Raw genomic sequence first — 15593 nt, forward strand, 5'->3', positions numbered from 1 at the left:
ACTCACGAACTGTGAGATCATGACCTGAGCCAAAGTCAGACGTTTAACAGACTGAGCCACCGAGGCGTCCCACGCCATTGGGATTATCACTGGAATTACACCGAATCTATAGGTTACGGGTTACAAACTGGGGTCTACGGACCCAATTATGCTTGCCGAAATGTTTAGCTGCGTAGCAGGGTGTTTTACACAATTTTGAAATTTGAATGCTTCTTACAGCTGACCCCTTCTCCCCCACCACCATCATATTGGACGTTGATTCGATCTACATAATACTTTTCTGCCTGGTCCTACATGTTACTGAATTTGCCACTCAGTCTTACACACCATTCCTTCCAAGGATTCTCTTGAGGGTCCCAACTTCCTTCTGAAGATGCCAGCTGAAGGCTCCAAATTTCCCACTTCCTTATTATGCAGAAATACTTAGCCCATCTTTGTCTAATTCTGCAACGTTGGCCATACCCAAAGGATATTACTTTTTATAACTAGATAGATTCCTTAAGGTATTTCTTCCAGATAAAAGAACAACTTTTCCTAAAAGGAATTCTGAAATCTTAATGTTACTTACTCAGAATATAGCCAACTTTAAAAATAATCTTTTCTTTTATGGGTTTTGTACAGAATGAGAATCATATGATACTACTTTGCCCCACTTGGTTAACCTGGCTAGAGGTTTATCAATTTTATGATCTCTCCAAAAGTCCAGCTTTTGGTTTCATTGATTTTCTCTATTAATTTCCTGTTTCAAATTTCAATGGTATCTGCTCCAATATTTTATCTTCTGCTTGTTTTGGATTTAACTTGCTCTTCTTTTTTGAATTTGCTAAATTGGAAGTTAGATTCTGGATTTTAGGTATTTCTTCTTTTCTAACCTGCATTCAGTGCTAACAATTTCCCCCTAGGCATGGCCTTTGCTGTAGCCCATAAATTTTCATCGGTTGTATCTCCATTTTCATTTAGTTCAAAATATTTAAAACTTTTTTTTGGACTCATGTTTTATTTAGAAGTGTGTTTTTTAGGGGCTCCTGGGTGGCTCAGCTGGTTAAGTGTCTGACTCTTGATTTGGGCTCAGGTCATGATCTCACGGTTTGTGAGTTCGAACCCTGCGTCGGGCTCTGCACTGACAGGGCGAAGCCTGCTTGAGATTCCCTCTCCCTCTCCCTTTGCCGCTCTCCCACTTGTGCACTCTTTCAAAATTAATAAACAAACTTAAAAAAAAAAAAAAAGAAGTGGCTGATCTTTAAATATTGTGAAAACTTCCAGTTACCTTTGTTACCGGTTTCTAGTTTAATTCTATTGTGGCCTGAGCGCATGTTCATATGATTTTTATTTTTCTAAGTTTGTTTGGGTGTGTTTGATGGCCGCAGATGTGGTCAGTCTTGGTGAAGGCTCCAGGTTGGAGTGAGAGTGTAATCCTCTGTCGTTGGATACAGTATTCTGTAAGTCTCGGATAGATCCCGTTGGCTGACTGGGCTGCGTGGCTACATCCTTACTCATTTTCTGCCTGCTGCTGCCAATCACCGACGGGGCTGCTGAAGTCTCCAGCCTAAGGGTAGATTCACCTACTTCTCCTCGCAGTTCTATCAGTTTTTGCCTCATGTATTTTGACGCTCTGTAGTTGGCCACATACACAGTAGGGATTGTTATGTGTTCCTTAAGAACTGCCCCCTTTTGTCATGATATAATGCCCCTCTTTATTCCTGAAAACTTCCCTTGCTCTGAAATATGGTTTGTTTGTAATTAATATAGCTATTGTAATTAATATAGCTATTCTAGCTTTCTTTTTTGCAGGGTTTACATGGTACATCTTTCTCCATCCCTTTATTTTACATCTCTGTCTTTATATTTAAAGTGAGTTTCTTTTCCATAACACATATAAATGAGATACCTGTCTCTGATTGGTGTCTTTAGACCTTTCATGGCTAAAGTGATTACTGATATAGTTGGATTACTATCTATGATATTTGTAACTGTTCTCTGTTCATCATTGTTTTTTGCTTCCTTTTTTGTCTTTTTTGTATAATTGGATTCTCTCCTCTCATAGCATGTCAATTATATTTCTTCAAATATATTTTAGTGGTTTCCCCAAGGTGTGCAACATACATTTATAACTAACCTAAGTCTACCCTCAAGTAACACCATACTGCTTCACGGGTAGTGCAGGTGCCTTATAGCAGAGCATCCCCCCGGTTCCTCAACCCCACTCCTCAGAACGCGGCTGGCATGCATGTCACTCTTCCATAAGCTATCATCATTGCTGCTATTGTTATTTCGAGAAAACTGTCAGATCCGTTAAGAAAGCTGATTTTCTTGGGTCTTCATTTATTCCATTTCTAACTCTGTAACTTTCTTCATGTAGACTTGAATTTTTGACCTCTGTCATTTTTCCTTCTTTCAGAAGAACTTAACATTTCTTTGGGGCAGATCTGTCTACTGATGACAAATTCCCTCAGTTTTTGTTTGAGGAATTCTTTACTTCTCCTTCACTGTTGAAGGATAATTTCATTGGATACAGAATTCTAGGTTGGTGGCTTTTTCTTTCAAAATTTTCAGTATTTTACTTCATTCTCTTCCTGCTTGTATAGCTTCTGAAGAGAAGTATGATATAGTTCTTATCCTTGTTTCCCTTTAGGTGAAGGTTCCCCCCCCCCCCCCGACTTCTATTTCCTCTCTTTGATTTTCGTCTCTCTTAGTCTTTGATTTAATTTTCTCTTTGAGATTTTCTGCAGTGTGAATGATATGCCTAGATATAGGGTTTTTAAAAATATTTATCCTGCTGGGAATTCTGTGAGCTTCCCGAATTTGTGGTTTGGTGTTTACAAATAATTTTGGAAATTTATCAGTTGTTAATAACTCCGAATATTTCTTCTTTCTTCTTCTGGTATAGCCATTATGTGCATGTTACACTTTTTTGAATTGCCCCACATTTTTTGGACACTGTTTTTTCCAGTCTTTCTTCTTTTTCAGTTTAAGTCTCAATTAACATGTCTTCAAGCTCACTGATTATTTCCTCGGCCCAGGGCACTATTCTTATGAGACCATTAAAAGCACTCTTCATTTCTATCGTAGTGTTTTTGACTTCTACGTTTCCTTTTGATTCTAAGAGTTTCTCCATCTCTGCTTACATTACCTCTCTGTTATATGTTGGGTACTTTTTCTACTGGAGTCCTTAGTTATATTAATCATGGTTATTTTGCATTCTGGTCTGCTAGTTCCAAAGCCTCTGCCATCTTTGGATTTGGTTCTGGTGTTTGCTTGGTCTCTTCAGACTGCCTTTTGCCTTTTGGCATGCCAACTGACCTTTCTGAGAGCCAGCTACGATCTAGCAGGCCAACGTTACTTAAGGAAATAGGTCTTAAGTGTGCGGTTCTGTTTATCTGGACGACGTCAGGATGGGTTTACTGTCTGCTCTGGCTGCCCGTGTCAGAGGCTACAATTTCCTCTGGTGTCCTTGTTTTGTCTCCTCTGCTGCTTCCATTTCCCTAGAGACTCCTTCGTACACGTGGCCCGAGAGGCACGGTTCTGTCAGTCGGAACCCTCCGTCAGACGGGAGCCCTGCTGACGTGTGGGGAGGTGGGGGGGAGAAGCTCTTCCAAAGCCTGTGGTTAGGTCTCAGTGGGCTAGTGAGCCTGTGTCCCCGGGCTGTGATCCTCACAAGTGCTTTCAGGTTTTTGTTTTCCTTCTTAAGTGAGACGGAAAGGCTAGAGGGGGCCAGAGGTGGGTAGTACACTCCTTAAGGTCGGTTGGGCTGTGGTAAAACACCAGTGGGTCGGGATCTGGTAAAACAGCGTCCTGTCTGTGCAGGCCTTTGCTAAGGAGAACCGAATGCTCTGGGAGTATTTTGGATGATTACTTTTCCCTTCCCCTTGAGGGAAGGAGGGAAGATTTTTCTCAGATCTCCACTGTGACACGTGGTGGGGCTCCTCTAAAACTCACAAAAGTACCTGGGACCCTTGTGGCTGGGTCTTCACAAGTTCTTCCCTCTCAAGCTAGCCCATGCTCAGACTCTAGCAATTAGCCAAACCACTCTCTAACTATGCCTACCAGATGCTGGCTGCAGTGGTGGTTTCTGGGCAGTTTCTGCCCTGGGTAAGCTCTGCTTCTCTGTATCTGCCTGTCCCCAGTTTTCAGGTCCCTGCGCCCTGTGGTCTCAATTCTCTGACGGATCTAAAAAGAGTTGCTGATTTTTAATGTTTCAGCTTTTTTCTTGCTGTGAGGATAGGAATCACCGTGTTCAAACTCTACACGTTGGGGGGGGCTAAACTACATAAAAAAAAAAAAATTCTTTTGTATCTCTCCAGTCATTTACTTAGACTAATTAGTTTTCTAGCGGGAATTTACTGCAACAAAGTGAGTACATGTTTTAAGGGTTTTGATATATACTGCCAAACTCCCCTCCCAAGAAGAGGTAACCAAAATAACCTACATTTATTTTTCTGCTCACAAACCTTCACTGGTCCCTCACTGGTCACAAACGATGTCCACCCAACTCTACCAAACACACGAGTCTCTGACGGTTGCATAGGGTTACTGTACAATATGGCCCTTATCTGTTTTCCGGTTTGACCTGTCACTACACCGAACCCAGTTCTTCGGTTTTAGTGTCTACAGCATGCCACAATGATTCATTTTGTTTTTGGTCAAGTCACGTCTCAATCTCGACAGTGCTCTCCCAAGTCTTCGTGGTCTTTTCAACTCAACCCGCACTCGGTTACTGCTCCCTGTGGCCTCGCCCACACAGCTACCTACCGCACAGTACTTCTAGCACACTCTGACAGGGGTCAGCGAGGCAAGGAGTTTTCAGAGAACACGTCTAGAATAGAGGGCACAGAGGACAGGCCCCAGTTTACTCTCTGCAAAGCAAAAGGGACTAGTTTAGGTAATAAAACTAAGAATTTCTAACATCATTTGGAGTAACTAAAAGTTGACGGTTTAGGGCAGAAAAGTACAGTGGATTTTTGCTTCTTATTGTATTTGTGGGTTCCCCCCCATTGCTCTCATCTAGTTTCCTTTTTTTTTTTGCCCAATTTAAAACACCAATAGCACCAAAAACTAATATCCTGAGTAAATTCATTCTATTAAGAACCTAGTTAGTGACATTTAAAAACGTACCTATTTTTCCTCTGGCTCTTTAGAAAAACCCATATACAAAACAACTATTTCTTAGATAAATACATAAAAAGTTGAACTAAATTTGTGTCACAAAGAAGATAAAGTCTAAACAATGAGCAAATGCGTGGCACAAAGAATTGTAATTAAAATGAAGGGGCGCTGGGGCGGCTCAGTTGGTTAAGCATCCGACTTCAGCTCAGGTCATGGTCTCACAGTTCGTAGGTTCGAGCCCCGCGTCGGGCTCTGTGCTGACAGCTCGGAGCCTGGAGCCTGCTTTGGATTCTATGTCTCCCTCTCTTTCTGCCCCTCCCCTGCTCGTGCTCTGTGTCTCTCTCTCTCTCTCAAAAATACATAAACATTAGAAAAAATTTTAAGAAAATGAAGAAAAGCTGTTACCAATTCTGAAAAATAGAATTTTTTCAGCCTTAATGGTTGATTTTTTTTTTAAAAACTTAAGAAATCCAAAAAGCAACTCACGTTCCATTTGCTCAAACATTACTGAAAAGAGGAAGTCTCGCGGTGTCATGTAATATTCGCCCTCATGTTCCAGTGAAGAAAACTGCATGAAGCGCTGTTTACGAAGGGACAGTTTTTCTCCCATCTCTCCAGAGTCAGCCATTTTCTAAAAGAAAAAGAGATTGCAATTTAAGACTTTTTTTTAGGATGAGTCCTCAACTTAGCTACTTTTAACACGATCTTGAAAGAGTAGTTTCAGTGTCTAGGTCTACCAATCTCCGGATGTTTACATCGTTCGTTTAACAACTATTTACTTGAGTGTCTACCTGCCCCTCTTTCAGGCTCGAGGAGACAATGGTGAATGACAAGACAGAGTGAGAAGATGACAACTAATGAATACACACAGAAAATCATGGAGGATAATGAGAAGCGCCAGGAAGCAAGAGCAAGCCGGATAAAAGTCATAAGGGGTAGTATTTTAGAGAGGACGGTGAGGGGAGGCCTTTCTAAAGAGCGGACACTTACAGAGACTAAATGAGTGCAGTCATTGAGCCATGGGGCTCTCTGGAGGAAGAGAATTCTAAGCAGGGGGTAGAGTAAGATCCAAACCCATGAGATTCCCGTGTGTGTGTGTGTGTGTGTGTGTGTGTGTGTGTGTGTGTGTTTCTAGGTAAGCTAGAAACTGTTCAAGGAACAGTGTGGCAGTCAATAAAATCAGAGAGATGGGTAGGCAAGAGTTCAAGTACAGTTGCGCTTTTTCACGAAGATAAAACATATCATGTCTGATAAACAGCCCTGCTTTCAGAAATCTACTTACGTCACAGGTGGAAAGTGCTAAAAGGATAAGAAATGGGAACTGGTAAAATACTATTAGTACAAGAGCCTGTATATCTCAGGCAACGGCACCTAGATCTCGACTCAAACGTGGATAGGGACAATATCGAAATCTTTGTTGCTAACCCTTCGTTGAGCGCTTGTCATGTGCTAGGGACTATACTAATAAAGCCTTCCACACGATTACTCAGTCCTCACCATAACTGAACAACAGATACTGCAGGAGGCATGGAGACTAAAGTCAATGGCACAGCCAGTATGAAAAACCAGAAGTGTCCAACTCGCAGTGTTTGGACCCTTACCTACCACACTCACCTCCCATCCGAGGCCGGGCATCGTATCCTAGACATATGGAAGAAGACAACACAGGGGTTAACGCAGACACCAATGTCAAGATAGCAGTAGATGCAGAAATCCGAAAGCATCCTCTCACCTTGGATTGTTTTCCTTACAACACTGCTCTGATCTGAACCACAGCATCCTCCCTGGACACGTCACTTTCCTTTCACAGTTACTACCACTGAACCTATTATTTGCCCTGACACACAGTGATGTTCACTGACTAGAATCGAAAGGGGGGAAAAATGTGAATTCTAGTTGCTTCAACCTCTCCAAATTCAGAGCCAACAAAATTCTAAGTCAACAGCTCCTTTTGGGCTGATCTCAGTCCTTTGCCTAGTATTAATGCTCTCTCCTCGGTTTGACTGTTGCTTTCTTCGACCAGCTAGTTTCATACCTCTGTGGTGGTCTATGTAGTGCATTCCAGAATACTAAACATACATACTCAGTAATACTGCAACGATCTGAACCCCTATCTTCCCCAGAACTTGTCTATTTGTGTCTTTCCTTTTATTTCTCCTTAAATTACTACCACAAAAATAACCCAAGAGTCATGTTTTAATTATATTACTCCATACTCTTATCCTAATCATCAGAAAAGTGAATTTTGGGGCATCTGGATGGCTCAGCTGGTTAAGCATTCAACTCCTGAATTCAGCTCAGATCATGATCCCAAGGTCATGGGATCGCGCCCCGTGTTGGGGTCCACGATGAGCATGGAGCCTGCTTAGGATTCTCTCTCTCTCTCTCTCTCTCTGCCTCTCCCCTACCCCACTCATGCTGTCTCTCTCTAAAAAGAAAAAAGGAAGGAAACTGGATTTTATTAACACTCCAAACATTTTATATATGAGGCAGATATAGTAACAGATAACATTATTATTTTATTTAAGAAACTGATACTGAGTATGTGTAGGAAAACAGTGGTAAACAAGACAAACGTTAATTCCTACCAGCATGTACTAAGTGCTTTGGCAGTGAAAAAAAGGATACAAATGAGATAGGGGAGAGCGGGTAAGGGTCTTCTCAGTAAATGTCACAGCACTGCCAAAGTCCTAGATATGAGAGAGAATACAGTACAGTAAAAGAATGGAAAGAAGTTAAGGGCATATATACTATTAGTTTAGAGAATAGTTCTATTTACTATACTAATATTATTGTATAGTTTATTAAGAAATTAACAAAAGTGAGTGATCCATACAAAAATATAGTGTAGTTCCAAATTCTTTTTAAAATTTTTATGTTTATTCATTTTTGAAAGACACGACAGAGACAGAACACAAGCAGGGGTGGGGCAGAGAGACAGGGGGACACAGAATCCGAAGCAGCCTCCAGGCTCTGAGCCGTCAGCACAGAGCCCGACGCGGGGCTCGAACTCACGCACCGCGAGATCATGACCTCAGCCAAAGTCGGACGCTCAACCGACTGAGCCACCCAGGTGCCCCTATATTTCCAAATTCTTAAACAAACGTCTTTTTTTAATGCTTCCTAATATCTAAATTGCTCCTGACTAATTAAAAGAAGAGCTTTTTGCCCAACTTAATCCTTGTTGTGTAAACAAACTCTTAAATTTCAACCAACTAAAAGGAGTCAATTACTCATTTATGCTCCTCCTCAAATGGTTTCATAACAGGATGGACCGTTACCTCTGTGTCTCTTGGTTTTCATGATGTCCTCCCCCTTGTAGCAATCCTATTCTTTCCTGGTGTGTCAAAAATGACCAAGAAGTAAAAACAAACCTTCCACTATTTTACAGCAAGACATGAAAACTACTTGCAAAGAAATCCTATTTTTTTCTTCTAGGAGATTTAGACCCTAAAAATCCCCTATCTCATGGTTACCATTCCATATTTTCCATATGCCTGTATGTCTGTAACTTGCATAAGCATAACATTTCCGTAGAGTCTTGAGAAGAATCAATTATTCTGGGAAGTGCCATTTTAAGTAATGGTCGACTGGGTTGTCATCCCTTCCAGTTTTGATTAAATATCCTCTCCAGTGAACAAGAAAAAGCAGAGGAGGTGAAACTAAGACTCCCTTTCACGGGCGGATCTCTGAGCTTAAAGTTGTCATATGAATCACAGGCCATGAATTTAGAAGGTCACTTAGAAGCACATGACCTCCAAATTTGTCCTACCACCATGACTTTATCAGCAGATGGTATGAAATACAACCGTCTGACAACCGCTACTAACACCCTCACAATTCACTCTGGTATTGTGGCCTTTAATTCCTGCTACTTCGTGGTATAAACAAACCTATTCTTTCAACTACCTACAAACCTTTCAACTCCCATGGCATTACTCCCATGGCACAATGTCTCTTTTTTTCCCTCATCCTTTCTGCCACCTCTCCCACTCTGCTTACTGAGTACACAGCTAGCACTTGGAGGTCGCCACCATCGTCGATTCTAATCCTACCACTTCTCTTATGGAACACAAAGTGGAAGCTCCAAGTCAGTCTCTTCCTATTAGTCGTCCCCGCATCCTAATCCACCCTTCAAGTAAAAACTTACTGGAGCATCTACTAACTTGAGGTCTCTCTAGGAAGAGACAGGACACGTATGAGTCAAGGCGGCAACAGGATAGTAGTAAAGCCTAACAATAACAGCTTGTGTTAATATGGAGTATACGCAGGGCAGCGTGCTAACGTCTTTACAACCTTCGCGATGGCCCCAACAGCAGACGTCTTTACCATCTTCATTTTACAAAAGAAGAAACCGTGGCTTGTCAAGTGTTAGCGGCTTGCTCAGATTAACACAGCAAGTAAGTCCACAGCATAGGCAGTGTGACAATAACCCCAGTCTCAACCACTACCCTATGCTCGCTCCTCTAAGACTTACAGAAGTTAGCAAAACAGAGAAAGCAGTGTGGGTAACAATGGCTGAGGAAGCTCGTGAAAACAGTGGGATCTAGAGCTAGGCTCTAGAGAATAAAAATGACTACAACAAGAATTAGCCATATTTAGGCCTGGGCTAACGGTTGTCCATTTCCTAAATGTTAACTATGGCTTCTCTCCTTCAATCAATGTAGGATTTCTAATGTTTCTTTGCTACAATGAACTTTACCTAGGGGGGGGAAAGTACTGTTTTAAAATCACTAGAACCTTTATAATTCCAGGTTGGTGAACCAACAAGTTAGTTTTATTTAGGTCACCTTTACCATACAGTAGCTGAATTTTAAGTTCAGTTAGTTAGTTAGTTAGTTAATAATCTCTACACCCAACATGGGGCTCAAACTCATGGCCCCAAGATCAAGAGTTGCACACTCCTCTGACTGGACCAGCCAGGCACCCAGTATTGAATTTTAAAAACCACTAGCATAATTGATGTGCATATATATAGATGCTTACTTCACAGAATTTAGATGACAAACCTAGATCACTGAAGTATAAACATATGACACATAATGTTACATTTAATTTGCCATTTCTAATCTTTTGTTTACCTGTCAGGTTTATTCCTGCCTTACTTCATTTGTGTAACCAATTCTGATCATATTTCAGACTTACTGGATGGATTTAATTGTCAAGAATGAACAACTTTTCCTTCCTCCCCAACTCTCTCTTTCGTCTGCGTTCTTTTCCTACACACACGCTTGCATGCTCCTTTCCCACCTTCCCTTCTTTCCTTCTCTTACATGTTTCAGGTGGATTTATTTATTTATTTTTAAAGGTTTTTAAAAATGTTTATTTATTTATTTTTTTTTAAATTTTTTTTTCCAACGTTTTTTATTTTATTTTTGGGACAGAGAGAGACAGAGCATGAACGGGGGAGGGGCAGAGAGAGAGGGAGACACAGAATCGGAAGCAGGCTCCAGGCTCCGAGCCATCAGCCCAGAGCCCGACGCGGGGCTCGAACTCACGGACCGCGAGATCGTGACCTGGCTGAAGTCGGACGCTTAACCGACTGCGCCACCCAGGCGCCCCTTATTTATTTTGAGAGAGAGGGAGAGAACGAGAGAGAGAGAGCAGGGCAGGGGCAGGGAGAGAGGGAGAGAGAATCCCAAGCAGGCTTTGCACTGGTAGCACAGAGCCTGATGCAGGGCTTGATCTCTTGAAATCATGCATGACTGAGCTGAAAATCAAAAAGTCAGATGCTTAACTGACTGAGCCACCGAGGGGCCTCTTAAAGATTTTATTTTTAAGCAATGTCTGCACCCAGTGTGGGGCTTGAACTTACAACCCCAAGATCAAGAGTCTCATGCTCTACTGACTGAGGCAGCCAAGCATCCCCAAAACAGGAGTTTTCAGGTGGCTTTGTAAAAATTGTTGGCTGCTGCTTTCATATTCCTTGAACGATTACTGTCGTTATTATTGTTATTGATATTGTTTTGGGTACTCATTTGCTTAACCTCCGTTCATTTCCTTTAGTCTCTTTCTCACTTTGGCATATACGTGGCCTATCTCTGGTAGGTTGGGCTTGGTAAGCTGAACTAAGGCAAAGACATTGGCTTATAGACTTTGTGTCATCAGAATATCAGTTTAGATGGAAAGGATGAGAAGGAACAATAAAGGTCAAAATATTAAAGTTATATCTGAGAGTAACAATATATGAGCAAATCGCAGCTTAGTATTCTTGCATATCAGGCAAGGAAAAGCTCATTAATTCATTCTCAAACGTTGAAGAACCTGTTATGTGTCACTGTTCTGTAGATATATAGATGGGTACTATGAGGTCTTCCTTCAAGGAGTTTACAGGGGGGAGTGCTGCATAGCGAGTAAATAATTAATAAGAGCACTGTCTCTCAGGCCAAACTGCCTGGGATTCAAATTCCTGTTCTGTCCCTTACCAGACATGTGAAATCTGGACCAGTGACCTCTCTGTGCCTCATCTGATTCATATGAAAAATGTGGAAACTGGAATCAAACTACTTGGATTTAAATGCCAGCTCTATCAGTTGGTCAAGTCGTATTATCCTTCTTCACTTAACTAACGCATAAAACGGACAAAACAGAAGTCACTACTTCAAAAGGTCTTTTATTTATTTTTTAGTCATTGAACAAAGTTAAGTGTAATTAACATGCAACGTTACATCACTTTGATTCAACAGTTTTATAGGTTACTCCATGCTCAGCACAATACATGTAGTCACTACCCGTCACCATACAAAATTGTTGACTACACTCCTTATGCTGTATCTTTTCATCTCCCTGTATCATTCAAAGGCTCTTTTAAAGAATGAGTGTTCACTATGGAATACTACGTGGCAATGAGAAAAAATGAAATATGGCCTTTTGTAGCAACGTGGATGGAACTGGAGAGTGTGATGCTAAGTGAAATAAGCCATACAGAGAAAGACAGATACCATATGGTTTCACTCTTATGTGGATCCTGAGAAACTCAACAGGAACCCATGGGGGAGGGGAAGGAAAAAAAAAAAAAAAAAGAGGTTAGAGTGGGAGAGAGCCAAAGCATAAGAGACTGTTGAGAACTGAGAGCAAACTGAGGGTTGATGGGGGGTGGGAGGGAGGAGAGGGTGGGTGATGGGTATTGAGGAGGGCACCTTTTGGGATGAGCACTGGGTGTTGTATGGAAACCAATTTGACAATAAATTTCATATATAAATAAAAAAAAAAAAAAAAAAAAAAAAGAATGAGTGTTCAGTGAAATAATACACACAAAGCCCTTATCATAATGCCCGGCACACACTAAGTGCTCTAGAAGGTTAGCTATTACTACTATGATACAATTTTAACAAATGCTCTAATAGAATTATAGAAAAAATTCTATGAGAAGGCAGAGAGAGGACCAATGAACTGTCTTGTTACTTGGAAGACTTCAGAAAGGCATCGCAGAGCAGAAGATGGTTGAACCACATCACACAAGAGGGGGTACAAGGAGCTGCAGTACAGCAAACTATACTAAAGTCAGTTCTGAGCTTGGGCGGGGGGGGCACATCCATGGTGTAGAGGGTTGCTGGGGTATATGAAAACATAAATGGACCGAAGAGGAGAATGGCACACACACTACACTGGAAAGGTCATCTTGGCTACTGACATTTTCTTCTGTTAATTTATACAACAGCCACCATATATGTGGGACGCTGGAACCTACCTCACCGATTCTACAGGAAACTCATACCACGATTCAACACTTACTCTTAACCTACAAATAGATCTAATAAGCTTGGGTTATTAAGTTTCAGCATCCCAGCACATTAAAAACATTAAGTTATAAATGCTAGAGGCACATACACTGATGGCAGAAGTGAGGTCTAAATAGCCTGACAGCGAGATAGGAAAGAAGACAAATGTACAACAGACCTGGCTGCCTGAGTCGGAACCAATCACCGTTACGACAACCAGTCAGTAGCCTCTGGGGCTATTTATGGGGATGATCTTCAGGCATTGAGAAACTGCTAATTTATGTAGGGAATATTCTGTTAAAAGTGTATGAAAATATGTAACACGGTTTAAATGTTAACGCACATCTCGCATAAAAAGGATGTTTTACTGCTTGCAAGGGTAATTTTAGTCATCTGGAAGATTCACTCACATGCACACCCCAGATGATGCTATATAAATTCAGCATTACTGTCTGATCTACAATATATCCAAAGTACTTTGTAGAATGTGTGTTAGATAAAAATACCAGGCCTATGTTTACATAAACTGAAAATGAGTAGAATCTTCAGTGAAAATAGAATGTCTTTCAGAAAAACTAAGCAGACGTGGTTTGGGCTTGTCATAAATACTATTATATGTCAAATAAAATTAGACCACAGGATGTGAATCTTTTCATCTTTCCAAAACTGTTAACGTACACCTTTAAAAGAACTTACCACCAGTGTATTCCTAGTCATAACGCAGTATCACTTACAGGAAAAGCATCTACGAAAAACGTATCAGTATGCTGAAACACAGGTGTGGGGGATTTCGGGATGTGAAGAGAAATGCGACTGCTTTTTCCTGGGGCTAAATCAATTCCTTTCAAAGACAAAAAGTAGCATAAGGCAAACCATAATTACAAGCAATTTATTTAGGATATACATTTCAGCATAAATGTAGATGTTCATGTCTGAAATCTCTAAGTACAGAGGACTGTTCCAAGGCTCTGGAGAGAATATCAGCACCAGAGGAAGTTGGACTCTCCAGGTATTAAAGGATCTACTGCATAAACAAGTTTTCTTTTTCCTTTGGATTTTTGGTTTTTAATCTCAATCAACATAATAATTCACTTGAAAATAAAATCTGGAAAGGTCCTTTCTACTATACTAGGTTCCTCCAAAAAAAAAAAAAAAAAAAAAAAAAAAAAAAAAGAGGGTATGAGGTACCTTCTTTTTTTTTTTTAATTTTTTTTTTTTCAACGTTTATTTATTTTGGGGACAGAGATAGACAGAGCATGAACGGGGGAGGGGCAGAGAGAGAGGGAGACACAGAATCGGAAACAGGCTCCAGGCTCTGAGCCATCAGCCCAGAGCCCGACGCGGGGCTCGAACTCACGGAGTGCGAGATCGTGACCTGGCTGAAGTCGGACGCCTAACCGACTGCGCCACCCAGGCGCCCCAAGGTACCTTCTTAAGAGCGTTAACTCTTAATAAAATCAAAGGGTCACTAAAAAACAAAACAAAACAGAAACAAAATTCTAAAAACTGATGTGAAAGTTCTTAAAACCTCCCTCCCACATCATGACAAAAAAATAAAAAGCAGTAAGTACAGCCATGCCGAGGCTAGCTCCTAACCTCCTACTTTAAACTTGTCCTAGAAGGACCTTCTGATCATTTGGATCCAACTGTAAGAAAACACTAGGACCGAAAAGTAGTTTCTTCTTCCAGGGAGGAGAGTGTCATTTGGGGGAGTGAGTGGGTGACATCCTGAAATCCCTCACTGATGAGGGCCACCCTGGACAGCTGTGTGCATTGCACAAGTCCATGGGGCACCATTCGCTGGAATCACCATGCAATCGTCCGGCAAATGGGAGCAAAGTGCACTGAGGAAAGGGTGTGTGTTCCCAATCTGTACAAAGTTATCATACGGGACAGGTGCATTGCTGTCACTGACATCACATCTCCTGGTTTGCAGGGGCTGTGAAGGCCAGAGAAAAGTACAGGACGTCCCACGGGAAGCTCCTGTCACTCTCTGCATTCACTGCAGGCCCAACAGTTGTCCTTTTCCCCCTCCTGTGTTCTACCAAAGGGGGCCAATATCAGAAGTTATGACTTGGCCGGGCAGAGGGAAATACTTATTCATGACCATGGAGCCCTCAGGCAGCTAAATGATGGAACAGTTGATGTTGCTGTTAACATCCTGCTCTTTAGCTAATATTCTAATGCAAAGATAAAGAGCGCTTAGATCAAGATGGAAAGAAGTCAAGGATAAACATTCACATGGTTTTTGGCACACACGGTGTTTGGTTGGAAAGTCTGTTTAAAACCTAGTGTTGGGACTATACGAGTTCTGTGGGGAAAAATGAAGAACAACAAGAAACAATGAACAATGAAAATCCCGTTCTGAAAGAAAATAAGAAAAAACCATAGGAAACAAAAGTGGCAACCTTACAACATCAGAAAGCAAGATAAGATGCCAGACAGACAACAGAAACATTTGAGAAGGGAGTTGGTCTCACTAAATAAGAGAAAACGCCATTATAAAACGTAAAATACTTTAAGAAACAGAAAAGATTAGAATCAACCTTGCAGTAATATATGGACTACATGATGGGGGGGGGGGAAGTCACACAGAAGGCAGAAGAAAAGCACGAAGAAAAGCAATCAGGGAAAAGAACATCCACATGCATGACAGACACAAAAACTCAACATCTGATTAACTGCCGTGCTCCGGAAAGAGAAAGGGCAAAATCAGACATCAATTTCCAAAATAATAGTGTAAAACAAAAAAACAAAACAAAACAAACT

At 41.3% G+C, this 15593-nt stretch overlaps 1 protein-coding gene across 2 annotated transcripts in view; it reads right to left on the bottom strand.

Annotated features, from left to right (window-relative positions):
• Positions 1-15593, bottom strand: part of MICU2 (mitochondrial calcium uptake 2) — a 142795-nt gene that overhangs the window by 101435 nt on the left and 25767 nt on the right. For both annotated transcript variants that reach the window (XM_040448014.1, XM_040448015.1), the window contains exon 2: positions 5590-5734. In XM_040448014.1, the coding sequence (XP_040303948.1) occupies positions 5590-5734 (145 nt within the window). The remainder of the gene's footprint in view (positions 1-5589; positions 5735-15593) is intronic.

Source organism: Herpailurus yagouaroundi, unplaced genomic scaffold, assembly GCF_014898765.1.
Source record: "Herpailurus yagouaroundi ecotype Mexico unplaced genomic scaffold, PumYag 197, whole genome shotgun sequence".
Lineage (NCBI taxonomy): Eukaryota > Metazoa > Chordata > Mammalia > Carnivora > Felidae > Herpailurus > Herpailurus yagouaroundi.